Genomic DNA, 26,049 nt, shown 5'->3' with positions numbered 1-26,049 from the left:
AAGTGTGTGTGTGTTCGGGGTGTGTGTGTGGGGGGGGGGGGGAGCAGTGGGCAGCCAGCCACGCAGGGAAAAATAGGCAGGTCGGCCCCGCCCGGCGGCGCCGCGCCCCGCCAAGGGCCGGCCGCAGGGCGGCGCGGGTACCCTACGCGCCCAGGGCGCCCGCTGCACCGTGCGGCGCCGCGGAGGGCGCCGACGACCGCGCTTGGCCGCACCCTCCCTGAGAGCTGCTTTGCGCGCCCGGCTCCCGGCCTCGCGGTGGCGCCGCACTGAACCGCCCGTCTCGCTCTTCAGGCTGTGATTATTTTGTAAAACCCGGCGCCGAGACCCGCGCGGCCGCACTCGGGGGCCCCGCCCCGCGCCCCTTCCCAGGGCGGTGGAGGGGGGAGGCCGCGGCGCGCTCGGGAGCCGGCGAGGGAATCCCTCTCCCTCCACGTCACCCGAAAGCGAGGGAACCCGCACTCGCGTCCTCTAACGCAAATGACCATCTTTGGCAACGTGCGCCAATGGAACAGACCAAGGGCGCTGGGCTCGGGGGTGCGCGGGGGTGGGGAAGGGCCAGGGCCAGGGCCGCCTCGGCGCCCCCGAGCCGCACCGGCCGTCCGCTCCTGCCCAGCCACCGCCTTTCTTCCCCGCGCGGGGTGTGCGGCTGGCGTCAGCGAGGCCGGGAGCCGGGGCACCGAGGGGAGCGTTGCGCCCGCCTCCTCCGGCGCCTCTTCCTCCTCCTCCTCCTCCTCCCCCCGCCTCCCCGCGCGCTCCTCCCTTGCAAGGTGGAGTCTGGGGTTGACGTGAGTGAATCCACATGGTACAGGGGCTGGAGAATAAAGAGTGTGGAGTTGAACTCGTGCCATTGTAGTGACTCATCTCGGGCAGAGCGCAGGGGCTCCGAGCGAAGCGACGAGCAAGTGAGCGGCGCTCGGCGGGCCGGGGAGAGAGGGAGAGAGGCGCGGCCGGGCGAGGCGGCCCGTCCGGGAGCGGGCGCCGGGGAAGGGGTGCAGTCGGGCGCCGCAGCGGCGGCACGGGCAGCGGGGCCGCGTCCCTCCCAGCACCGGCTCAGCTGGAAGCCCGCGGGCCGGGCGCAGGCTGCCTTCTCCCCGCAAGTGTCCGAGCCGCTCCGAAACTCCGGCGGCGAGTCGGCCACAGGAAGTTTATTCTCAGCTCCTTTTCTAAAAGGAGGAAATAGAAGTTTCTCCCGGCGGGCAGCCTTTCTTTTCGCTTTGCTTTTTTTTTTTTTTTTTTTGCCCTGTCTGAAATCGGGGGCCCCCCCCGGACCTGGCAGGCGTGATCCGCCAGGCTCTTGTTCTTTTTTTAATTTACAGTTTTTGATCGGGCCGGCTGTCCCGGCTGGGCTCCGGCTGCGCGCGGGAGCGGGAGGGCGCGCGCAGGGGAGGGACCCAGGGACGCGCGGACTTTTAGAGGGAGGGACTGGGTGGCCCGCGGGTCCCGCGGCGCTCGGAGAGCAGGGAAGAAGTGCAGCGCGAGGCGCTCGGGAGGCACGGTTCCCGGGCTGTCGCCGCCTCCCGTCCGAACCCGCCACCGTCGGGGAGAAGCCCGGGAGCGAAGACTAGAGCCCGAGGCGCGGCCGGCAGGGAGCGAGCGCGCAGCAGCCGGTGCGCGGCCGCGGCGAGGGCGGGGGAAGAAAAACACCCTGTTTCCTCTCGGGCCCCCACCGCGGATCATGTACCAGGATTATCCCGGGAACTTTGACACCTCGTCCCGGGGCAGCAGCGGCTCTCCTGCGCACGCCGAGTCCTACACCAGCGGCGGCGGCCAGCAGGTAGGTGCGGGTCCCGGGTGCACCTGGCGGCGCGGGCGGACCCCTGCCCTCCTCTCGTCGCCACTGCCTCTTTTGCTTTCTTTTCCCATTTTTGGCTTGGCGAGAAAATTCCTTCGGGGTCACCACTGCAAGTTTCGGATTTTCGTGTTGTCCTGCCCATCCTTCTTTCCCCCACCACCACCACTTTTTTTTTTTTTTTAACTTGGAGCGGGGAGTGGGCTTGAAGAGCCGTCAAACCCTTTTCCTCACACTACATCTTACCCAGACAAGCTCCTGGAATTGCAGCCTCCCTTCTCAGGAGCCTGTTAACTCCTCTCCCAGAAATCCCTCCCTCCTCCCCCCCCTCACTTCTCCGTGGTGGGCAAAAAAATCTTTGCACCCACCGGCCCCTCCCGACATCCAAGGACTCTGTTCCTGTGAGAGAGCCCTCTCTCTTCCCCTGCTCTCCATCAGTCGTAATTTCTGAAAGAGGTTAGGGATTCGGAAACATGGTTGGGCTCCTTCAAGTAATCCAGAGTGAGGGCGAGGGTTGTCGCTTTGGGAATAGGGTGCGAAGGTCAGGAAGGAGGAGGTCAGCCTTGATGGGCTCGGGGCCTGCGCCTTTGTGCCCTGTGCCCATCCATCTCCTGTTAGAGAAGGAGCTTGTACTGCCACCAGAAGGGGCCCTTGAGGGTCTGGGGAGGGGTACCTGGGGCAAGGACGGCTGCAGAGAGAAGTGGGGGGCTGGGGGGGAAGGGACCTTGCTTAGGTTCCTGGGTGGTTCTGGAAGTGGAAAAACAACTTGTTTCTAAAGCAGCCGGACTGGTTTGCACTGGAAGGATTGTGCATGCGATCTGTGTCTATAAATACCAGAAAGGTACTGGTGGGGTGTCTGTCCTGTGCAGCAGCCACCCCCCAACCCCCAGACTTCAGAGGGAGCTGGCTTAACAAACAAGGCCATTACAACCTGAAGCCCATCTCGGTCAGGATCTGCGGAGTCTCTGGCCAAGTTGGCTGCAGCAAGAGTTGCCCCGGTAAGGCAGTGGCCTTGGCCTCTAGAAGCCAGCCAGCCAGGAGAGGCTGGGGTGGGCTTCCCCAGGAGGGGTGGATCCTGCCAGAAAAGAAAATGGAAAAACGGCTCTCTTTGGGATCTGAAGAGGGATACCTTGTTTCAAGGGATTCCCCATCCTTGATGAGTCCCCAAAATGGCTTTTCTGTGTCTCTCCTGGTGCCCCCATAAGCACCCACTGTAGAGAACCTCATGGGTGCATTAAGGGTGCATTCAGTGTACCCTTAATAATGAGCACCAAGGTGATGAGTTTTAAATCTGGTTCAAAAAGTGATTTTTTTTTTGCTTTCCAGTCCTGTTGGTGGATTTAATTGAATCCAAATATCATGAGGCAACCGGTCGGAGTCATTTATACCCATTCCCTTACCCTCCAATTCAACAAGCTGCCAAAACGTCCCCCTCCTCCTCCCTGAATCCAAAAGGGATCTTTTGAGATTTCGTCTGTCCCTTTTGCTGCCGTTTTTTCATGGCAGTGATCACAGTAATATGACAATCTTGCCGCCTGGCTTTGCTCAGACCCTGGGGCCTGAATGGGAAGTCAGACCGGACATCAGTGCCCCGATTGAATAATCTGTGTCACTAGGGCTTTGAGCCCAGGATGTGAGCGGAGGCAATTCCCTGTTTTGGAAGAAAATCAGACAGGAAACCAGTGCGAGGAAGAAGGAAGAGAACTCAGTCCAGCAGGGTGTAATGGGGCCTCATTACCGAAGCAAAAAGCAGCTGTGGGCTAATTCCTAGCATGCTGTAACACATGAGGATTTTGCAATTAATAAGAACTACTGCTCGGGCTTCTCGCGTATTCGCCTGTTTGGCCCGGCAGCTTGAGTGAGGTGCCTTTCAAACCAGAGGGATTGGCAATGTAATGCGGCTTTGGACAAGTTTCTCAGACTGTCCACTCCTGGGGGAGGGGGGAGGGGGGGATTTTTCCATCATCTATCCAGCTTGGAGCAAAGCTGTTCTGTGGTCCTTGGGACCGACTTGAGAGGCTTTTGTTATTTCACAAGTCTGCGCTAGGACCCCACCCGATCTTGGGCTCAAGGTAACTTTATTACATACCAGATACAACTTGTAATCACTTTATTTCTCTCAGCTTCCTTTACGGGGAGGCTTTCCTGGCATTTAGTGCTGGGTTGTCCAGCTTTGTGGCGTCTCCATGGACCGGTCGGTATAAGAAAAGAAGGTTCTCTGGTTTTCCCTTGGGCCAGTAAATATTATTCCCTCCCCCCATCTGTTTGTTTGTGGGGTCTGATATGCCTGATAAGCTTGTTGCTGTTCACTCAACCCAGAACTTTATTCTCTCTAGCTTAATAAAGCTTGATTTTAACACACGGCCACGAGTTCCAGGGGCTTTGGAGGGGTGGGGGGCAGATAACTCTTTGTTAAAACCACTCTTCTCGTATATGGCAGGAGCTCCAAGCATGAAAAATATTTCCTGTTCCAGTTATAGTTATAATCTCAAAGGTTGGTCATTGGTGATTTTGTTTTGTCAGTAATCCTTGCACACACCTCCCCCTCCTGGCCTTTTCTGTTTATTGTTGTTGTTTTCTCTCTCTTCTAACTTTCCTAGGAAAACACCTCCCAGATATATGCCCTGCCTGGCTGCCCAACTATTACGGTTTCAGGGCCTGAGCCTTACGCAATCAGCCAGTTACACAAACACAGGTCATTTCATAACTTGTTTTCATCAGCTGGGCCCCCTTTTAATGAAAAAACAAAACAAAAACAAGACCCAGAACTTTTCCAAGGCTGCCATTTGTCTATTCCTCAGATAACTTGTGAAAATAAACTGAGGGACAGTTCCTTTCTGGAATCAAGGAATACCAGACTAGCTCTCTTCTTCGGCAACCGCCCTTTCCCAAGAGACAGACAGACAGACACGCACACGCGCGTGCGCGCGCGCGCACACACACACACACACACACACACACACACACACAAAATTCCCCGGAGTGAACTTTTGCCAACTGTACCAGGCTGGGACATTCCTCACATCAAAGAACTTTTTACCAGAAATGACTGTGATTCCCAAGTCAGTCCCAATCACACCTCTCTAGTGCCCCCTACGGGGCATTCTTAGAAGAACTGTCTGGGGAAGGTATTTTTCCAGCCCCAGACAGTGTTAACTTGGTGAGTTTTCGGAATTCTTAGGATTTTTTTCTTTTTAATTCGGGACAAATAAATGCCGTATATGTAACAGCAGTTCGCTAGGAACTGCCTGACTTTGAAATGCAGTTTTGGAAAAAAAAAATTTGTTCTAAATAAAACCTGGTTGAAAAAGGAGTGCTTTTTTTCTTTCCCTATTTTGATGTTTGTCTGTTCTTGCGGTGCTAGGATTTCAAATTCCCAAGGCTTGTTTTCTTGCTGTGCTTGTATTAGGACACTGAGGATTGTTTGGGGAGGGGGGCTTCTGAACTGGTGGGAAGGTGGGAGGTGTATATTAAGGGTTTGGTGCCCCCCCCCCCGGGTTTTTGTCTTTGATCTCGTAGATGTTGTAGGTTAGGATCAAAGGACATGTTATCCCAGGAATTTGTCTGTTCTCCTGACTCTCGATGGTGGAAGTCAGTGTCACTTTTGCATCAAAGTGAACAGGGTGAAGTAGCAGTCATGTATTGTCTGAGCGGAGGCTGAATTTTCCTCTCGAAACCCGAGTGCATTTCCATTGCTTTATTTCTGCCTGCCTTATCGTTCAAGGTGAGTGTCAGGAGCCTCTTTTTTGTTTATTTTGTTTCTTTTTTTTTTAAATTTATTTGAGAGAACACGATCGGTGGGGGGAAGGGCTGAGGGACAGGGAGAAGCAGGCTCCCCACTGGGCACGGAGCCCTGTGGGGCTGGATCCCAGGACCCTGGGATCCTGACCTGTGCAGAAGGCAGTCGCTTAAGCCCTTAACCGACTGAGCCCCCCAGGCGCCCCTCTTCGTTTCTATCCTAATGCAAACACACCCGAACTTCCACATCCAAGTCGCTGTGGTGCCCTTCCTAATTATTCCCGGAGGAGACCAACTACTTTGACTGCCGTTGCTCTTAGTCAGACACGTTTGGCAACACCCCTCTTTTGGAATCACCTTCAGCAAAATCTTTCAAAAAACCCTCCCTGCTCACACATCTGTGTCCTTTGAGGCTGGATTTTGATATTTGGAAGCTGTCGAAGGATGTGCCATAGAAGGAATCAAGTCTGACATAGAAGGTATGGGTGATACAGCTGGGTCCAAAGTACAGTGTGACCCCCGAGTCGTCTTGGTCCCCATCTCCAGAGTCTGCCCAGGAGAGCAGTCACCAAGACCAGGCACCTACCCCAAAGTAGGCCCTGTTACCATCCATACTTTAGATTTTTCTTTTCCTCTCTTTTCCTCTCTTAAACAGAAAGCAAGGTACTGGTTTTGAGAATTCAGGAAGCTAGCTTTGTTCTCTATTTGTTGAGAGAGGGAGAAAAAAATAGCATCATTACTTTATGGACATGTCTCATGCATGTTGCATGCGGTCTCTTTTGACGGCCACAACATTTCAACATGACGGCAGCTGCCTTGATTGAGGCGAATAGATCTGTTCCAAAGCCCGCTTGGTAACTCTATCCCTCTCCAACTCACTGGGCCAGAGAGGGAAGCTAGGCGTTCTCTTGCCCAGCACCGTCTCTCACTGGCGGTGACTTGGCCGTGCTCACCATGCTGTGGTTAAAGGGAGGATCAGATGCCATGCCGTTCCACTGAGTGCAAAAGGGGTACACAGCATAGTGGGAATTCCACCCCTGCCCCCGCCATGCTTTGGAGTGGGGTTTCTGGCTGGAGGGGCCCTGGGAAGAAAGAGACTGGGGAAGCTGGGTGGTAACTCCATACTGGCCACTTTCTCCTGTCCCTTGTTCTTTTTTTCTTCCTTGCTTTGCTTCACCTTGGCAGTGAGGACGAAGAGGAGAGTGTGGTTCTTTCAAGCGAAACTGGGAAAGAGAGGAAGCTGGCAGGAGGCCGGTCACCTGAGAGAGTGTTCATGTACTGTAAAATCTGGCGGAATCATGAGTTATTAGCAACCATTTCCATTGTGACACAAGTGGCGTTCTTCAGATAGGAAAGGTCAAAGTGATAATCCAGTGCAGACTCTGTGAAGACTGGTTGAATTCCATATGGAAGGCTTTGGAGAACATCCCCAGTTTAATAGAAATGAGAACATTGGAATCAATCATTCAGGGTGTTCTGGGGTGTTGGAAGCAGCAATTGTCCTTTCGCCTCTTTCCCTGAGTCAGTCTCTAGAGATTTTGGAACTTTTCTTTTCCCATGCTGTGATTTTTTTAAAAAGGGGTTCTTGGGGTGCCTGGGTGGCTCAGTCAGTTAAGCATCTGCCTTCAGCTCAGGTCATGATCTCAGAGTCCTGGGATTGAGCCCTACATCAGGCTCTCTGTTTACTGGGGAGCCTGCTTCTCCCTCCCCCTCTGCCTACCACTCCCCCTGCTTGTCTGCTCTTGCTCTCAAATTAAATAAATAAAATCTTTTTTTTTTTTTTTAATTTAAAGGGGGGGTTCTTAAGAGAAAGAAGCCAGTCCCTTTCCAGACATGCATAGTCATACCTGCCTGCCTGGCGAGACAGGTCACAGGTATTCATGGGGTTCATGGCTTGAGTGCTTGGGGACCCAGTCGACAATCAGTGTGATACAGGAATGCCTGGCTGAGTGGATGGGCCGAGAACACTGACCCTCAGTGCAGCTCAAATGCTATTTCTGCCCAGCTTAGGAATTTCTGGGCCAAGCCCTGCCCCATCCATGTCTGTAGAAAATGAGAACACAAACCCTACTTCCTAGACCCTTCTGCAAAGACTATGGTTGTGACCCTCATTTCTGAATCCAAGGCCCAGCTGTCAAGTTCAGGAAGGTCATTTTTCCAAATCATAAAATGCTAGACTGAAGGGACCTCTGACCTGATGAAGCTGGGTGACTTGCAGCTGTGTTCTGAGCTGTCTTCCTTATTGACTATGGGAGCAGGACTGAGCAGCCCCACGGCCCCTTAAATAAGGGTGCTTCAGGATAAAGAGGGGTCTTTATGATGCCCACAAACCCACAGCAAAGCTCGTAAGGGCTTGAACTTCAGCTTCTTGGTCTGGAGATTCAAGCTGGTGAGTGAGACTCCCTGAGTTACAGGAAGAGTTCTCTCTCTCTTTTTTTTTTCTTTCATGTTTCCTCTCTTTATTCTTTCTCCCCACCCTGAGCATTAGGAGAGAGAATGGTTCTCTAGAAGGGGGGGTCACCAAAGCACAGCCCAGGTATTTGTGTAAATAAGGTTCACGGAGCAGAGGCGCACCTGTTTGTTTACGCACCGTCCGCGGCCGAGTTGAATCGTTGCGACAGAGACCGCGTGACCCACAAAGCCTAAAATATTTACTATCTGGCCTTTTACAGCCAAAGTTTGTCACACTGTGCTCTAGGAGGTCGGTGGGGGCCAGTTTGTCCTTTTATAGGCATTCTTGCCCACCCAGAAGTCAACAGGATGACACAGTCAAATAAAGCATTTGGAGGCTTGGCCAGGCTGGCATGCCACCCAGTCATCGGGCATCTTCCATCCTGTCCCCGGAGGAGGAGCTTCCAAAGGGACTGGAGAGCCCCAGGGACTCAAGTGAGGTCCAGGCTTGCCTCCTCTATCCCCCCTCTCAGCACACACCCGGTGCTGTGGCAGGGCTCACATGGCCCTCATGCCCGCAGCCCAGAAACCCTATCTTGGTTTCTGTTTAGTATTAACCCTCCCCTAGAGAACCATGACTACTCCCAGCATGATATTTGACTGACTCCTGGGTCTGTTGGCGCAGAAGAGTGCCCGGCTGACTCCTGGGACCACAAAATGCTCACCTCACCTCTTCTCTCCTACTCCGGGGTAGCTTTCTGAAGAATACCTTTGGAGGGGAGTCACATCTGCCAGATCTCCTTGACACTTGTGTGAGCGTCTCAGGCTCCTGGGGGAGACAAAAGCCTTCTTGATAGCAGCCCCAGTCCCCTCTGGGGATGGGACATTGTTTTCCATGCCATTTAGAGTCAGCATGTTATCCAGATGGCTTTACCTCCTTCCGAAGCAAGTTGTACTTGCACTTAGAGGCAGTCATTACCTAGTGCCTTGTTTTTACTGCTGTCTTGTTTTGTCTAGACCAAGCCATTGCTGCAAGGAATCTGGCCGAAGGCCGGGGAGCACGTCCTGGAGACCCAGAGCGAGGGCCCCAAGGGCCCCCAGGGGGGCTGTGAGTCAGCTACTTTATTCCCAAGGGATCTTAGCCTCCCAGCGGTGCTTTCAGGTTTCCTGCTTGCTTCCCCTAGGCTCAGAGCTCTTGTGTTTGTTGAAATGAGGAGTGAATTTCTTGGAGGCTTTCCTGAAAGAAAAGCTGACAGTTCCCTCACAGAGGTGAAGGGTCACGTTCAGCCCTCACGCTGGATGCCTCAGCTGTTCTTCAGACCCAGAACCTGACGTGGGGAGAGAAATGGAATAAAAATGTTGGGTGCTTCCCAGGAGTGGGAAGCTGGCGGTGTTTCCTGGAGCCGCCCCAAGCAGAGTGCATAAACGCAGTGAGGAGGCACCATCATGGCGGCTGTGGCAGTTGGTGGTGTGAGGACGGTGCCGCCGTCCATTTGTTGGGCGCAGTGTTTCTCAACCCTGGCTGCACTTAGAATCTCCTCGGGCATTTTTTTTTTTTTTAAATACCTTATCAGAACCCCACCCCAGACATGTTATTTTAGAACTCTAATGGAGGCTGGCTCCAATGTTGGTGTTTTGAAAAGGCTCCTCGGAATATTCTAATGGGCAGCCACGGTTGAGAACCACCGGTGTGTTTTTATAGCCAGTGATTAGAAGTAGCTACTTTTCTTACATCGAAAACCGGGGATGTACTGTATGGTGACTAACATAATATAATAAAAAATCATTATTAATTAAAAAAAAAAAAAAAAAAAAAAAAAAAAGAAGTAGCTACTTTTTTAATCCTCATGACAGTGCGATGAGTTTGGTGTTCAGATTCTCCCTCACAGATGGGAAACAGTCCTCCGTGGTTCTGCAAAGGCCTCAAATCCAGGCCTCCTGCTCCTCCCCCGCTCCCATCCAGCAGCCCAAGAGAAACGTGGCTGTCTGGGCCTTCATGCTTCTGCACACTCAACCACACTCCTGTGCTTTCAGTACTCTGCCCCTTCAAGGTCTAGCTCAGTTGTTCACGTTTCCTCTTTGAAGATCGTTTCCCACTTGGATTCTTCCTTGTTCACTGCATCCTTCCTACACACACACACACACACACACACACACACACACACACACCCAGCTCAGTCAGCTCCTGATAAAACACCGAGTTGTCTTTGCCTTCCAAGATGACTCAGAATCCTTTGTACTGGGCAGCTCTTCTCGTAGAATTTCAGAATCCATTGCACGGGTAACTTCACAGAATCCCAGGATTCCTCACACTGGCAGCTCTCCTCGTGGAATCCCAGAATCCCTTGTGCTGGGTTGTGCTTTCTTCACTGGACGCCCTTGACCTGGGGCCCCAGGGCAGTCTGGGAAGTGAGGCAGGGACATCCCTCCACCTAGGCTGGGGTCAGGCAGCTGGCAGGGGATTGAGCAAGGAAGGGGCCCCAGCTCCCTCAGTTACAGTTAGGTGCTCTAAGCTCCACTTTATTTACACAACAGGAACCCAGGTGTTGTCCCTCACCAGGAACAGAGACAAGGGTGGTGACAGCTGGTTTGCGGCTAATACTTCTACTCCTGGTTGGTCTGACCAGGCCAAAAGAGGGGCGATGCTATAGTCCCCATGCCAATGATAGCAGGATTTCATCTGGGGTCAGAACTATGGGGCCTCCTGGGGGAGAGGGACGGTCTGTAGGGACTCTTGGCAGGGATGAGCTGATGCTCTGAGGGCAGTAGGGGTGGGCACCAGCATCTGGGTCTGGATTTCCAGGAAGGAAAAAGCAACACACAGAAGCTCGCGTAGCACCATGTCTGAAAGCCCTGTCCTCTTTGTCAGGCCGAACTGCATTTGAATCCTGACACCACCCCCCCTTCCTGCCTCCCCGGCCCCAGCCACCCGCCCCCAGCCTCCCGCCCCCTGCTTAGGAGCAGGGTGGCCTTGGATTAGTTACTCAATCTCTCTACACCTAAATTTCTGCCTCTAAAATGGAGATAATGGTAGTTCTTACCTCAGAGGAAGAATTAATCAGATAATTGAGGTCAGACGCTACCACGGTGACTGTCATTTAGTAAGTGCTCAGCAAGTGACATTATTATTTTCATCATGTCACCCACCAGGTTAGGGAAGAAAGGATTTGCAGAACCTTTGTGTGGAAACAGGAATCACCTGAGGATGAGATTTCCCCCTGAAAAGCTGGAAGCCAGGGGGGCGTGGGGGCAGGGAGGTCCCTGCCTTCTCTCTCCTCTCACTTTCTAGTAGCTGGCCCTGAAGAAAGGCCAAGAGCAACTGCTGAGGAGCATGACCCATTTTAGTGTTTGTACTCTGTCATCATCTTATATTTTAAATAGAATGCTTCCTGCAGTATGTTCCGGAGAGTTCTGCAACACGGTCTGGGCATAATTAAGAGACAGGGAGAAAACTCTGAGCTAGCAGTACTAAAGTGTCCCACAGACACATCTATGAACACAGATAGATATGTAGGTAGGTAGAGAGAGATACAGTGTGTCTGCTCCAAGCAAGATGGCGGCTGAGGGCCAGGAGGAGGACAAGGGAAGTCTGGCTACCACTTTCCAGTCTCATGAGTTGGAGGGCACCTTTTCATGGACCTGGCCTCGCCCTGGATCGCGTCACAGCCCCATCCTGCGACCTATTTGGAAAGTAACAAAGCAGGCACGATAAGCTTCCTGGTGGTCTTTGTTGCCCCAGAGATGTTGCAAATCTCCTCAAGGGGCCCCGAGCCCCAATACCCTGGGCTCTAATTGGCAGGTGACCCAGAGCCTCGTGAGACTGGGGGGAGGGCTGCCCTGCAGATGTGGGCATAGCCCCGAAGACCGCAGGGAGGGCCTGCTGAGTGTGAGCACCTAGGGACCACATCTGTCTTCAAAGTCACTTGCAGTATGAGCACATCCTCACGAGCCTCAGGGGAATAGATCTGACATGGGGCCTCAGGAAGAGTTAAGATCCCCTGATCTTGGATGTCCAGGGAAGCCCACCCAGTGCTCTGACCTTGCCCACCACCGCGCCAAGCACTGACTCTGCTTTCCCTCCTGGCTCTGCTCGTCCTCTTACTTATTGGCTCAATACGATTTTTCTCCTCATTTCAGAAATTTCGGGTAGATATGCCTGGCTCAGGCAGCGCCTTCATCCCTACCATCAACGCCATCACGACCAGCCAGGACCTACAGTGGATGGTGCAGCCCACGGTGATCACCTCCATGTCCAATCCCTACCCCCGTTCGCACCCCTACAGCCCCCTGCCGGGCCTGGCCTCTGTCCCTGGGCACATGGCGCTCCCAAGACCCGGCGTGATCAAGACCATTGGTACCACCGTGGGCCGCAGGAGGAGAGATGAGCAGGTATGGCCCAGATCAGCGGAAAGGAGCCATGTGGCTACCTTTCAGGGCCTTGTCACACCGAGCGTTTTTCCGTGGTCTGCTGGGGAGCTGGGTCGGTGTTCTGGGAGCATGGAGGAGAAGAGGGAGCTCGGGACCAGGGGCACCTGACCCCCCCCTCATGGGAAGCAGAGCAGGAGGCCTGAGAGTCGGGCCTGCCTCAGTCATCTTGCTCATGTCCCTCAGGATCCCTGAGTCCCGGCTTCCTCTGTGCAAAATGGGGATAATGGTACCTGCCAGACAGGACTTATTACTGCGCAGATGAGACCACGTGTGGGAAACACTGTGTGTGGTTCGGTGTCAGCAGATGGGAAGGACTGTTAGGACCCGCCTGCAGCGGTGTCCTTCCCTGATCCATGGCAGAGGGGCCGCCGGATAAGCAGCCAGCGAAACCCTGGCCGGAGCTCTTTGGGATTAGCCCTTCATTGTCTTCTGGTATCTGGTGCAGGGGAAACGCTCAGCAGGCCTGAAGGGTCACCCTCCAGGCCCACAGTACTTGCCTTTCGTCCTCGGTGTCCCAGGCCTCCGGCTGGAAGCAGGAGCCCATTTCAAGTACCTGGAATGCCTGTTCTAGAAGCATAGTGACTCTGGGGTCTTTGGAGTCTGCTCAGCTGCCTTTGCTGACTGCGTGTGGTGGGCGACAGGTCAGACATCGGCTTTATTTGCCCTCCACAGGCTCAGCTTTGAGAAGGAGTCTGCCTGGCAGGGAGGGACACGAGCAAGTGTGGGCCGCTGCTCTCTAGACACCCTCTACCAGTACTCAAAGGCGTGTCCTCTCTATCAGTAGTGAGCCAGGATAGTCATGGGCCCCCTGATTCCCAAAAGAGAAATCGGAATCACGCATAGAAAGAGGGGATGAGCCTTCAAAGAGCCCCATATGTCCGCCTTTGCAGATGGTACAACCAAGGCTAGACAAACCCATCTGGGGCCACTTGGCAAGAGAGTGGGGAAGTCTGGACTAGAACCCAGTTCCCTGGACTCTGTGTAGTACTCTTTCTACAAAGCATGCCACCATGGGTCCAAGGAAGGGGTCATACTTCAGCGGCGGGGTCCCTTTTTCAAATGAAATATTAGCCTGGGAAGTCACTCCTTCCCATTTCCAGCACCGTCCACTCGTGCTCTGGGATCCTGGGCCACAGTGTTCCGATACAAGGACCTGGCACACAGGGTCCCCTGTGGATAATCATGGATCCAGTGCCGACAGTCCCCGGGATACTCAGAATTACAAGGGTCCCTCCTCTGAGGACCTGGGAGCATGCATAGATCTCTGTTCCTCTGAGGATACAGCTGGGCCTTGTATCCCCTACACGCTGGTTTGTTCCATTAATGGCAGAACTCAGCGCAGGGCGACGTGGAGAGTAATGAACACCATAATAGTTGCTGCTGGCAGTTGTTGGGCTTTTGTTGCTGGGGCAAGTGGCCGATACCCCCTCGCTGTTGCTTTCCAAAACTGTAGTTGTAAACATTGCAGTAACAGTGACCATACTGTCCTTTATTAAATATGCTTCCTTCAGGAGCCCAACGGGTCAAGCTTTATAGTCACTGATGAGCTGGCTCCCCCCCGCCCTTATGTAAGTGACCTCTAAGTGAGGGACTCTTGCGCTAGCAGGACAAAAAGCAAGACGTGCTGAACGCTCTCCGTTCTTTTCTGGGCCCAGTTCACACCAGATTTAGAAGCTTGTATCTGAAAGGGACTTTGGACACCAGCTTTTCCAGTTTCCCCTCTGTACCCATTTCACAGATGAGGAAACAGAGGTCCAGAAAGGAGAAGGGCCCCATCTCGGGTGACACCGTGAGTTAGTGGCAGAGCTGGGACTGGAATCTACCTCGTCTGACCTTCAGCCCTGTGGTTTTCCCACCACACCACCTAGGCGTGCCTGAAGACAATCTGTCTGGAGAATTTCCTTCCTTTTCTGAGAGGGAGGGAGAGAGCCAGGAGCATTTTATCCCACGTCAGTTAGGAATTCAGACAATCATCCAGCAGCTTGGAGGAAGCCTGGGCAGTAGCATCCTCGAACCTTGGCTCTTCACGTTCCTAGCCCAAGGGTCTTCCTCTGAAGCTTACTTCCGCCTTCCAGACCTCCCCCAGGGAGCGGAGCCTGTTCCCCAGAGCCAGCATGCTGCCCCACGGCCCTCCTCAGAGCCCGCCCAGAGGCTCCCTCTGAGGCCAGTGGTGGCGACTGAGGAGGCGGGGAGCCGAGGGTGTGTGGCTTGTGGGTGGGTCCGCGGTGGTGCTGACACACTCAAGTTGTAACCGTGTTGGTGTCACCACCCCTGAACACTTCCGATGCCGACAGCTCCCACAAGCTGCCCCATGTCTTACAGAGAGGGGAGAGAGACTTCTAGGCTAATCGGGAGGCCAGACGTTGTCCGGAAGCCCCCAAAGGGGAGGGAAGGCTGAAATGGGCTGCCACCGGCTCTGCGTCTTTTCTGCCTCTCGTCCATGAGGAATGAGGGGCTTGTCTGGGCCTCAAAGGGAGCCCTGGTAGCCCTTTGACGAGTGGACCCTGAATGCAGCGGGCTCCGCAGGCTCTCTTGGTAACTGTCGGGCTCAGGTCGAGACAGGTTCAGGAGCAGCACGTATTCAGGGCCTCCGCCAAGTGGCCTTGTGACCTCAGCTGGGCAGCCAATCCCCACAGAGCAAGGTGCCCAAGTTTGTGGACTCTGGACCTCCAGTTCATCTGGACGCTTGCAGGGCTCCGGAAAAGCATCAGCGAGGAGACCTCTGAACGACATCTTCTTCCTTCTGGCACTTTGTAGGTTAGAAAGCGCTCTCACACTGCATCTCATCTGATCATCACAGAAACTTTTTGGAAGGCAGGGGAGGTCCTAATAATCCCATACTCTAAATGGGAAATCCGAGGCTCAGAAGGTTCAGTGATTTGTCCAAGGCCACACACAGTTGCCATATCTGTGCGCTGCTCCCAGTCTGCCTTAGACCGCTCAGGAGGGGGAGTTCTCCAGGGGAGGCGGAGGATTCCAGAGGCTGGGACTGAAGACGGGGCTGGAGGACAGAGGTGGAGCCAGGACAAAGTGTAAGAGCAGGCCTTTGGCAGGGGGCGTGGGGGCTGACCGGGGTGTCACCAGCTGGACGGGCTCTGTGTGCCCCACCTGGAGGCTGCTGCAGGGGGCACGAGACACAGTGAGGGTGGAGCTGGTGGGAGAGGGGAGCTGGGCCTGGTTCTTAGTCCCAGTGAGGTGGGGTCTCAGAGGCAGTGAAGGAGCATGGGGAGGAAGTCCCGGGAGGGAAGGAGGCCTGCGTCTGCCTCGGTGGGAACACAGCTCCGCCGAAGCCCTGGGAGACAGGGACCGGAGGTACCAGGAGGCCGGTAGGTCTCCCTATAGCCTGCCAGGCTTCCTGCCTCCCTGTGGGCCACACACCTTGACTACTGAGGGGTGCAGGGTGGATTTGAAAGTTGAAAAGGCGTGATGAGCTTCTCTGTGCTCAGGGGGCCTGAGGCCTCCAAGAGACTTTACATCTGAGCGGTTGATGGGCATGTTTCCATGCCAACGTTTGGAGAATTTGATGGTGGGACTCTGGCACCTTGGTTGGGGCCACGGGGTTTCCTCAGTGTAGACAGGGATGGGATTGTCCTCTCCGATGGCTGTGCCCTGCTTTGCTGTTTTGGACGTCACAGCAACAGACCTGCAGGGCTGTGGGGAGCCCCGGGGATTCTGACCCGGGCCCAGCAGGGGATGTGACTCCCTCCCTCGTGGGGTGGCTGGCAGTGGAGGCCGAATCTCGCAGTGGGGCAGCTTTTCTCACCTCCTCCAAAAGTGGCTTTGGCTTTTTTCCCGTGTTGTCCCTTAAAGGTGGGATCCAGATCTTATTCCCCATAGAATCTTCTAAGCCCCCAGGACTGTGCTTGGTAGTAGGGATGCCATCGTCTGAGAACAGCATGGGATGGCCTTTCGTTTGGAATTACTTTCTGCCTTGGCCCATGGCCATCTCCTCGTGTCACCTCTGGCTGCTAGGGGGCACTGGGGTCACAGGAAGGGCTACATGTACACAGAGCGTCAGCCCTGTGTCCCGGAGTAGAGTTCTTGCCCTGGCGCATGAGTCACGGGCCCCTAACCAGCCTCATTGAAAGGAGCTAGATTGTAAGCTCTGAGGGGGGATTTTTGTTCATTCAGTTCTCTGATAAATCTCGAACTCCTCAAGCCATGTCTGGCACCTAGAAGAAGTTTCTCAGTTGAATGAATGGATGTGGTGGGCAGCAGGATTTAGTGTGCCTGAAGGTTCCTTCTCCTTTTGCCTGTCCTGTCCGGCCTAGCATCGTGCCAGGCATGCTAGTGAGTCCTCCAGATTGAATGGTGAGCAGCTGACCCTCTGGGGCTGGGAGAGGGAGTTGGGAGTGGGGTGGCATCCTCGGCCTATCCCCTGGCAATAGTACATTCCCCCCAGGGTGGTTCTTACTCTGGGCCGAGCTGCTTAACCAAATGGGGATAATGAGGCTTGCAGAGCTGGCAGAGTGGTGGGGAGGAGTAATTAGCCAGGGTTCAGAAGAAGCTGTTTAAGTGGGTGGGGCCAGGCCTGGCTGGTATGAGGGGACTCTGGGGAAGTGGGCCCAGCCTCTTCTCTCTGGCCTTGGCACGGAATCAGGGCTGACATGACAAATGCTACCATCTTGCCTAGGCTGATGAGTCCCTGACACATTGCTGCCCTGGTCTCCCCTCACACATGGGATGTCACCTTCCAGGGTGGGTTCAGCTCTCCGTGCCCTCCCTCGTGGCCGCAGCAATGAGCCACAGATTCTGGGACTGCCAAGCCCAGCCACGCTCCTCTCGCCTTTCTCCCTCCTTGCACACCCAGTCCCAGAAGGCTTGCTTTCCTTCTTTCCTTCCTTCCTTCCTTCCTTCCTTCCTTCCTTCCTTTCTTCTTTCCTTCTTTTCTTTTTTTAAAGATTTATTTAAGAGAGAGAAAGAGAGCGAGCGAGCAAACATGAGTGGGAGGGGCAGAGGGCTCTAGAGGGAGAGAGAATCCCAAGTGGACTCCATGCTGAGCATGGAGCCTGATATGGGGCTCGGTCTCATGACCCCGAGATCATGACCTGAGCCAAAACCAAGAGTTGGACACTGAAGCATCGTGGCACACAGAAGCGTTTCTTAAAATACAGTGAGGAAACAAAGCTGGTGAATCATGTACCCAGACCTAATCATGATCCTTGACCTTGGTCTCTAGCTATCCCCTGAAGAGGAGGAGAAACGTCGAATCCGGAGGGAGAGGAACAAGCTGGCCGCAGCCAAGTGCCGAAACCGCCGCCGGGAGCTGACGGAGAAGCTGCAGGCGGTGAGGAGCTCTGCGTGGGGTGGGAGCACTTCCGGGTGGGCAAGAGCAAGAGCCCCGGGGCTCCTGGCCTCCCACCCTCTTCTTGTCCGCTAGTGGCCTATAGATGAGTCAGTGCAGACAGAAAAATCAGTCCTTCCTTTGAGCACGTAGGGTTAGCATCACCCTGACTGAAGAAGAGAGAGGGAGGGAGGGAGCTGGCCTTTGTCACCAGCCTGGGCCCAGAGAGGAACCCGAACAGCCTGCTGGGGCCTAGCCCCCTTTCTCATTCCGCACCTGAGCGATCCCTGCTCTTGAACCTTCTGGGGCCCTTGAGTGAGGGATGGCAGAGGGAGCCAGCCCAGGCCCGGACCTGCCCCCTCCAGGGCTGTTGCCCAAGGTTCTGGCCGCCCCCGTGCCTACCCCCAGCAGGAGTGGCCCGGGCTAGCTGAAGTGAGCTAGTTTGGGCAGGGGGTGACCTGCCGGCTGGGCTCTTTCCCCTCTGCAGGGGTTTTGAAGCTCTCTGGGTCGCGTGGAGATGGTCACATGCCAGCTGAGTTGTACTATCTTGGGGTTTTCTCATATCCTTCACGGGCAGGATTCCCCACCTCTGCTGTGAGCCTGAAGCTGTCCCCTTGGTAGCTCACTCTGCCCTTGTGAGTCACTCTCCCCTGCTGCCTAATTGCCCACACCTGGGGGCCGTGGCCCTGCCCTTCCTCTCAAAAGCCTGACCTGACCAACATCACGTAACTCCCTCCAGAGCCTAGCCCCACGGGATGGGCTGAAGGGTTCGTGGAGGAAGCCTAAAGCCAGGACTGACTCCCCCAGGTGGAATGTTTTCAAAGTGAGCGGACGAGGGACACTGTCGGCGGTCCTTACCGTGACTGGCCAGGGGGCGGCTTTGGAAATCACAAAGTACCTTGCTCATCCCATGACTTTATTTAGTGCTCCCGGTACCACCCACCTGCTCCAACTTCCCTTTGTCTGTCCTGGAGCTCTCACTCCTGGGGACTGAACGCGTACGTGTGAATTCCCTGTAGGCTGCAGGAACGTCCGGTGCAGGTGTGCGTGTGCATGGGGAGGACAAGCGGGAGCTCGCCGTCACTAGGTGAAGAGATCCCGTAGTGATCAGTGCTCCCTGGGTAGCCTCCCCCAGTGGAGTCCTCCCCACCACTAACCTTCTAAGGGGCCAGGTCCTCTGGGTCTACCCTGGGTGCTCCCCACCACTAGCCCCAGAAGAGCCCCTCCTCTCTGGCCCCCTGCTTTCCTCCCCTCCCTCCCCCAGAAGCCTCACACCCTACTCCCCCAGCGCCCCCGCCCCCACCGCCCAGGCCCCTGAGCCACATCCTCCACAGGAAACCTCTCATAAGCTCATGACGTTTGTCAGACCCTTGAGACAGATGGAAACTTTTTTTCACTGTGGAATATGCTGTTCTCTGCTTCGCGAAGCTCTGGCCCGTATCATCTCATTTTCAAACAGGACTCTGTTAGGGGAAAAGTGGGGAGGAGGCCCGTGACCCACACCTTCTCGTCTTTCACACCAGCTCCCTCTGCATGCTTTTGCTGCTTCTCTCTGGCTTTGTGTCAGAGGAGGGGGCCCGAGCTCCCTGCCGGGGGACCCTGCCGTCCTCAGCCTGCTCGGGCTGTCGGGTTCCTCATCTGTTAAAGCGCGGGGACTGAATGGACTGTTCTCCAAGGGTTCTGTGAGTCCTGAATCACATGCTGCAGAAATTAGAGCAAAAAAGGGAAGTGGGGCAGTGCCGATGTAGCCGGGACTGCCGGAGGACTTCCTGCCAGCCCAGCGCCGTCCTCGGCTTGTGTGTGCAGCTGCGAGGCTGGTGTTGGTGCAGCCGCAGGCAGGCTGGATGGAGCTGAAGCGGTGGGGGGAGGGGGGGACTGCACGCTGTGCTCCCGTCCCCTCCAGACCTCACTGTAACCCCCCCAGGGGTAGCTGGGGGCAGTCCTGGCACTAAGGCCGCAGGGCATGGTAGCATAGGGACCCTGGAATTGGATACATTGGGGTCAAGTCTGGTCTACCCTACCTGCTTGCTCTGTGACATTGGGCAAATTACTAAACCTCTCTGAACCTCCGTTTCCTTATCTGCAAAATGAGTTGATGGAGAACACCTGCTTTAGAAATCTTCTGGAGGATTGCTCGCCTTGTCAGGCGCCAAGGAAGCCCTCCACCATGCCGGCTAATTTTGGTTTCATCCTTCCTCCAAGCCGACTTTCCTCCTTTCTCAATCTGGAGCTTTGGACATAAAAGGCATCTGAGCCCGCAGGTGTTTCAGAAGTGGTGGGGTCTGTGGCCAGGGGCATGAGCTGGCTGCTTTCACAGCTCTGGGTTTCCCTTTCTCACCTGGATTGGAACCTGCCGCCCCCAGCAGCTCCTCACACACCTCTCTTCCCTCTGCAGGAGACAGAGGAGCTGGAGGAGGAGAAGTCAGGCCTGCAGAAAGAGATCGCCGAGCTGCAGAAGGAGAAGGAGAAGCTGGAGTTCATGCTGGTGGCCCACGGGCCTGTGTGCAAGATCAGCCCCGAGGAGCGCCGATCGCCCCCTGCCTCTGGGCTGCAGCCCCTGCGTGGTGGGGGCGGTGCAGTGGGCGCTGTGGTGGTGAAACAGGAGCCTCTGGAAGAGGACAGCCCCTCATCCTCATCGGCCGGGCTAGACAAGGCCCAGCGCTCTGTCATCAAGCCCATCAGCATTGCTGGGGGCTTCTACGGGGAGGAGCCCCTGCACACCCCCATTGTGGTGACCTCCACGCCGGCCATCACTCCGGGCACGTCGAACCTCGTCTTCACCTACCCCAGCGTCCTGGAGCAGGAGTCGCCTGCGTCACCCTCCGAGTCCTGCTCCAAGGCTCATCGCAGAAGCAGTAGCAGTGGGGACCAGTCATCAGACTCCTTGAACTCCCCCACTCTGCTGGCCCTGTAACCCAGCTCCCAGGGGGGTCCTCGTCACTGCCTCCTTCCCAGGGACCAGCACCTTCAAGTGCTCCAGGGCCGTGAGGGCAAGAGGGGGACCCTGCCAGAGAGCTTCCCGGCTCTGGGGAGACCCAGGTGGGATTTGGCCATGAGGCGCTGGAGGACTTCAGCGATCTCATAGAAGTCATGGGACCTCCTTCCTCGTTCATCTTGCAAAGCAAATCCTGTTTCTTGAAACGCCTTGGAGAACTTGGTTTGGTGGACTCGGGCATCTCTCTGGCTTCTGAAGAGCCCTGCAGCTGGTGTGGACCGTTCCTGTCCCTTTGTTACGCTACGTCTCTGGAGTGATGGTGTCCTTCCCCGCCCCACCCAGCATGCTCAGTGCCTTTTGGTTTCACCTTCCCTCTATTCGCCCCTTCCTCCCCCCAGTGTCAATTTCACTTCCTCTTGGTTTTTATCAAATTTGCCATGACATTTCATCTGGGTGGTCTGAATATTAAAGCTCTTCATTTCTGGAGATGGGCAGCAGGTGACTGACTTCTGCTGGGGCTGACTTGTCCGGAAGGGGACAGTCAATGTGCAATACAATCCCTCCCTTGACACTCCCCGGTCCACCGCCATCTCCAGGACCACCAGCAGGGCTCCCTGAGCTCTCAAGGAGATGCTGCCATCACTGGGCGGCTCGGAGGACACTTCCTCCCCATCCTCGGAGACAACTCTTTGGAGGAGCGGCTTGGCCAGAAGACAGGGTGTGAGTGAGACAGCCGGGGCACAGGTTGGGTTTGCCAAATGCCTAATGATCAGGCCAGGAATAGTGCCAACGAGCCACACAGGTGTCCTAGCCAGCTTCCTTTTAGCTGGTGTCTTGAGCAGGACATCTGTAATTACTGCCTCGCCATCCTGCCCTTGGACCCTTCTCTCTAGACCAGGGAGGCGTCCCTCCCTAGGAACCACACATCACTCCAACTCCCTACTGGCTCTGCCCTCCCCCAGCCTGGCTCTCAGGGTGACGCCACCCACAGAGGTTTAATGAGCGTGGGCCTGGCCCCTCCCCAGATGACTGCCAGGTGGCCCCTCCCCAAGCCTCAAAGGCACTTTTGCTGTGGATGGAAAGGTAAGGGAGGAAAGAGGGAGGCAGAGTGGGATTTGCCTCTCAGTGAGTGAGCTGCTGGGCCTTTTCTACCTTCTCTGGTCACCTGCTACCTGACGGAGTGCTTTCTCTTACTCCTTCCCCCAGAGTGCTCCTAGGGTCCAGCCCGCCAGCTGTGAACCTCTGGCCCGGAGCTGTTGCTAAGGCTTGGGGCTTACCTGCCATTCCTGGGAGGCTGCTGAAATCAGAAATAGATGTGTTGCTTCCCACTGCAGGAGAGGTGCCCCCTCCTATGGGGCGGGGAGTGGGGTGGGGGGGTCCTCCTGGCCTCCTGCAAGAGCACAGCTCAGCGTGCTCCCTGCTGCCCACCCCTCTGAGCCTTTTTCTCCCGAAGCCATTGCTCTGGCTCATCTTCTGGGATTGGCCTCTGCTGGGCTGGCGCTGTGGCGGGGACCCTGCTGTTGTGATTCAGCTCTAGAGATCATTGTATGATAATTTAAAATTATATAGATATTATTTAAATCAAACCCAGTGGGGGTTAAATTTTAAAGTTAGACTTGGGAGAGAGAGCGAGAGAGTGAGCTGTAATGTGTTAGCTCACTTGCCCCCCAACACACACACACATACACCCAGGCCTTGAGCTCTGGTCCTTATTTACTGCCCATCCCCCCTCCGTGCACTAGAAGGGAGCGTTCAGAATGGAGCAGCCAGATGCTTAAAATACCCAGCCTGCTCTGACTGGAAGTGACGTGTGAACGGCTAGGCCATGCGGAGAGAGGAGATTAAAAGAAAAAGGATTTTGTCCAAAAATACTTTTAAAATGTTATTTCCCACATTCCTTGGCTATGAGGCTGCCCTCCCGGTTTCCCAGAGGTTCTGGGAGGGGCACTCCTTATTAGACTGGGCAATTGAGTTTCTGGCTTCAGATTAATCGAAGAAATAGAAGTCAGCCAGGAACAGCAGGAGGTGGGCAAAGAAAACTGTGGTGTGCTCAGCTCTGAAAGGCTTAATCATCTCAAGTGGTATTTGTGGCCAATTGGGAGCTATTTGCTTCTTTTTGCATATATATATATATATATTTCTTAAATGAAGCTGCTTTGGTGTTTTATTTCTAAAAGTCCCTCTGTGCCCCACTTTGCAAGCACTGATCCCGAGGCAGGCCACAGTCCGTGACTTGGGGCCAGGCTGGACATTCCTGAGACAGAGTTTGGCTTTCGTTCAGATCGCAGGCTGTGCTGGCTTTGGGATCAGCAGAAGGCAAAAACCCCACCTCCCCGTAGGACTTCAGAGCCCTCTAAGCTGTCCCATTCAGGACCCTCTGGCTTTGTTCTAGGAGGAGGTTTGGTTTCCCCAAAGCCAGAGGTTATTTGGGGAAGGCTGAATATTCACCCCCTAACTCGTGAGCATGTCCTGCTTTACTTCTGGCTTGTTCTCTGAGTTCAGGCACACACACCACTGTTCCAGAATCACCAGACATCAGGCCTGCTGCTTTCTCCTCCATGGCTCCAGCTACAGGAACAGCTGCGGTGGGGGTGCCTTTGTGCTTGGGCTGGGAACTGCTGTGCCTCCCCTGTGTCCCCAGCCGTGAGGCAGCTGGTGCGGACTCCAGTTGGGCTGCAGGCAGCTCTGGGACGGCACGGGGCAGGCACTCCTTGACAGGCTAGTGTGAACCACACGGTCCTCTTGGCCACCTGGCTGGCCTCTCTGGGATCAGTCCTCTTCCTGGCTGAGTGGACGGGGACAGCTGCTGACACAGGAAAAGAGAGGAGATCCCAGGTGAAGCTTAGGCCATTGCCGGAGCCAGCTGTAAGCAGAAAACTCACGGGGGAAGTTTTCAGAAAGAAATCATTGTTCTCCCTGTGAGAAAGGCCAGGTGTGTCCACTATGGCCAGTCACGCAAGCATCTCAGCCAAGAGCCATCCGAGGCTACTGCTTCCTTTTCTCCGGCTTTGGGGAAAAGAGTCTCTTCTCTGCTCCCGCTTGGCTCTGAGTCTAAGGGAGGGCTCAATGCTATAAGCATTGAAACCTTTCTCCCCTTCCCTTGATGGACCAACAGTGCTTCTGTAATCCTACCATTTACCTTTCCGGTTGGTCTCCTTCCTGATCAGATATCACATGGCCCCTTGAAGCAGGAAAGGCATAAGCACCTACTGTGCTCCAGGCACTGTGTTAGGCACTTTTATAAATATACCCTCTTTCGGATGAGATGGAGGGATGAGGGTATCCCTTACTCAAGGCCCCCACGTAATGCGTAAACAAGAACACTTGGAGGTGAGATGAGAAGGTCTTTCTTCAAAGATCTGAGACAAAATTGCCTTCAGTCCGAGGTTTGCTCTCAAAGACCCATCCCCAACAGTATCTTCCCACCTCCAAACTTTTTTTCCCTCTCCCTCGTGATGTGCTCCTTTGCACTCCTCAGATGGTTGGAGGGGTAACCTGAGTCCTTATAGAATTTGTGGACCAATAGGGTATGTGATGTGTGTAACTTTCTTTTTAAAACTAAAGTAAAGGGGTCTTGCTACTTTCTGCTTGTGAGTCTTCTTGGCATTCATCTTAAAAGCCAGCATCTCACTATTTATTGACAGGTTGGGTGTGTGTGTGTGTGTGTGTGTGTGCGTGTGTGTATGTGCGTGTGTGTGTGTGTATGTGCGTGTGTCTGTGTGTACATTTCCAAGTGTGCCTCCTGCAGCTTTTAAAAAGAAAACTCAGTCGTCCCACTACTAATTTGATATCTTCTCATGCTTCTAAGTGTTCTGGCCATACACCAACAGAGGGCTTTCATTTTCCAATGCTGATGTGTTCAGGAAAGGCTGGGTTAAATTTTGAGCAGGGGATGGGAAGGGGAGGGGGAGAAGAAATTGACATTTATTTTATTATTTATTTAAAATGTTTACATCTTTGTGTTGTACCAAGCCTGATGAGAAACAGCATTAAAATACTCGGTTCCTCTCTCCCTCTCTTTTCTCATTTTTAAAAAAATTTAGGCTAATGATGCTCTTTTGTTTTTAAAATGATTTGTGACATGTGTTGTATAAACTGTATAAAAAAGGTTCTGTTTTTAAAGATGGATTGTCATTCCTCTGGGAACAGTGGTCACCAAGAAATTCTTACATTGTAAGAAAATACAACGAAAGATCCTGCCCTGTTCCTCAAAAATAATTTTCTCTGTATGATTAAAAGTTTATTCCATTTATTTTAGTTTGTGGTTACTTGATGTCAAGGAAGAAACTATTCGCCTCTGTATAAAGAATAGGTATCAGGGTGTCTTTTCTGCAGTGAGAGATGTATATATGGTATTTTGGTATATCGTGGAAAAGCATAAGCTTTGTGCATCTGTATTTGAGATATGTCAATGATGTGGCGTAAAGTCTGCTATCAGATCCTAGAGGCAAAGAAGTTGTACAAGACTCCTATAGCTCTACAGGGGGATTGAATGACCTTTCTGAGCATCTTCTTCTTCTCTCTCTCTATCTGTCTCTCACTTTTTTTAAGTATTGGTGAAATGGTCCCATTGGAAAGGCTTCTAAATAGGCCTCTCCAGGCAGGACCACGAGCTCAAAAATCTTTGTATAGCTTTGAAAATTGAGGAGTAGCCCTGCCCTGAAGCATTTCTGGTGGTGTTTTCTGTTGTTGTTTTGTTATTTTACTGTAATATAAGCCTACAGTATTTGCACTAAAGAAAGCTTGTTAGAAAAAGCTTGCTGCTATGGAAGAAAGAACATATTAAAACTTTTTTTTTTTTTTTTTGGTTAGCTTTTCCACTTTCAATTGAGTAGTTTTTGTAGAATAAAATGAATTAAGATTGAAGAGGCTCTGATGGTTGGTTTATTCCATCCTTTTCTTTCCCATCTCTCCTGTCGCTTCTCTTTTTCTTCTAGACTTTTCTACCTTTGGCCTTGGGGGTGGAGTTGGTCTCTCTGGTGGGTGGGTGAAGCGGGGAATGGCTCTGTGGGAGCCTCTTTCTGCAAAACGGTGAGGTGGGCCGCTGGTGCGTCAATCTGCCCCACCTCCTGACCCTCCTTTCTCCTGCTTGTCCTCCTGACCCTCTCTCAACTCCTCCCAGTCCTGTTCCCTCTTCTCAGGGCCTGACTAGCTGCCAACTACTGCCAAGGTGTGAGCCAATCAAATTTCAAGGTCCTGTCCCTCCCTGGGGTTATTTTGTTTGAACAGGTTGGCTCTGGAAACCCAAGAATCTTCAAAGAACCAATTAAGTGTATCACTAAGATTGTCCAGGTGAGCAAATGAGATCACGGGCAGGAAAGACCAACAAAAAAACCAAGGCGTGCACCTAAGTGGACGATCACATCTTCACATTTTCTTTCTGAAAAGACACGGGTTGTTAGGTGTGGAACTGGGAGGTGTCAGCCCAGACCCCATTGCCCTGGGTAAAGGGGGCACATCTGTTCTGGGCTGCTCTTCCCGTGC

The 26,049-nt window shown here is 53.9% G+C and overlaps 1 protein-coding gene across 1 annotated transcript; it reads left to right on the top strand.

Moving 5' to 3' along the window:
• The first annotated feature begins 1,223 nt into the window (after positions 1–1,223).
• FOSL2 (FOS like 2, AP-1 transcription factor subunit) lies at positions 1,224–25,431 on the top strand. Its single transcript, XM_026478169.4, has 4 exons — positions 1,224–1,774; positions 12,056–12,307; positions 17,526–17,633; positions 20,026–25,431. The coding sequence occupies exons 1-4, from the start codon at positions 1,676–1,678 to the stop codon at positions 20,542–20,544; spliced, it is 978 nt and encodes a 325-aa protein (XP_026333954.1). The 5' UTR covers positions 1,224–1,675; the 3' UTR covers positions 20,545–25,431.
• Positions 25,432–26,049: the final 618 nt, after the last annotated feature.

This window comes from Ursus arctos, unplaced genomic scaffold (assembly GCF_023065955.2).
Source record: "Ursus arctos isolate Adak ecotype North America unplaced genomic scaffold, UrsArc2.0 scaffold_8, whole genome shotgun sequence".
Taxonomy (NCBI): Eukaryota; Metazoa; Chordata; class Mammalia; order Carnivora; family Ursidae; genus Ursus; species Ursus arctos.
The sequence above is the reverse complement of the archived record's forward strand: the minus strand, read 5'-3'. Positions and strand labels throughout refer to the sequence as shown.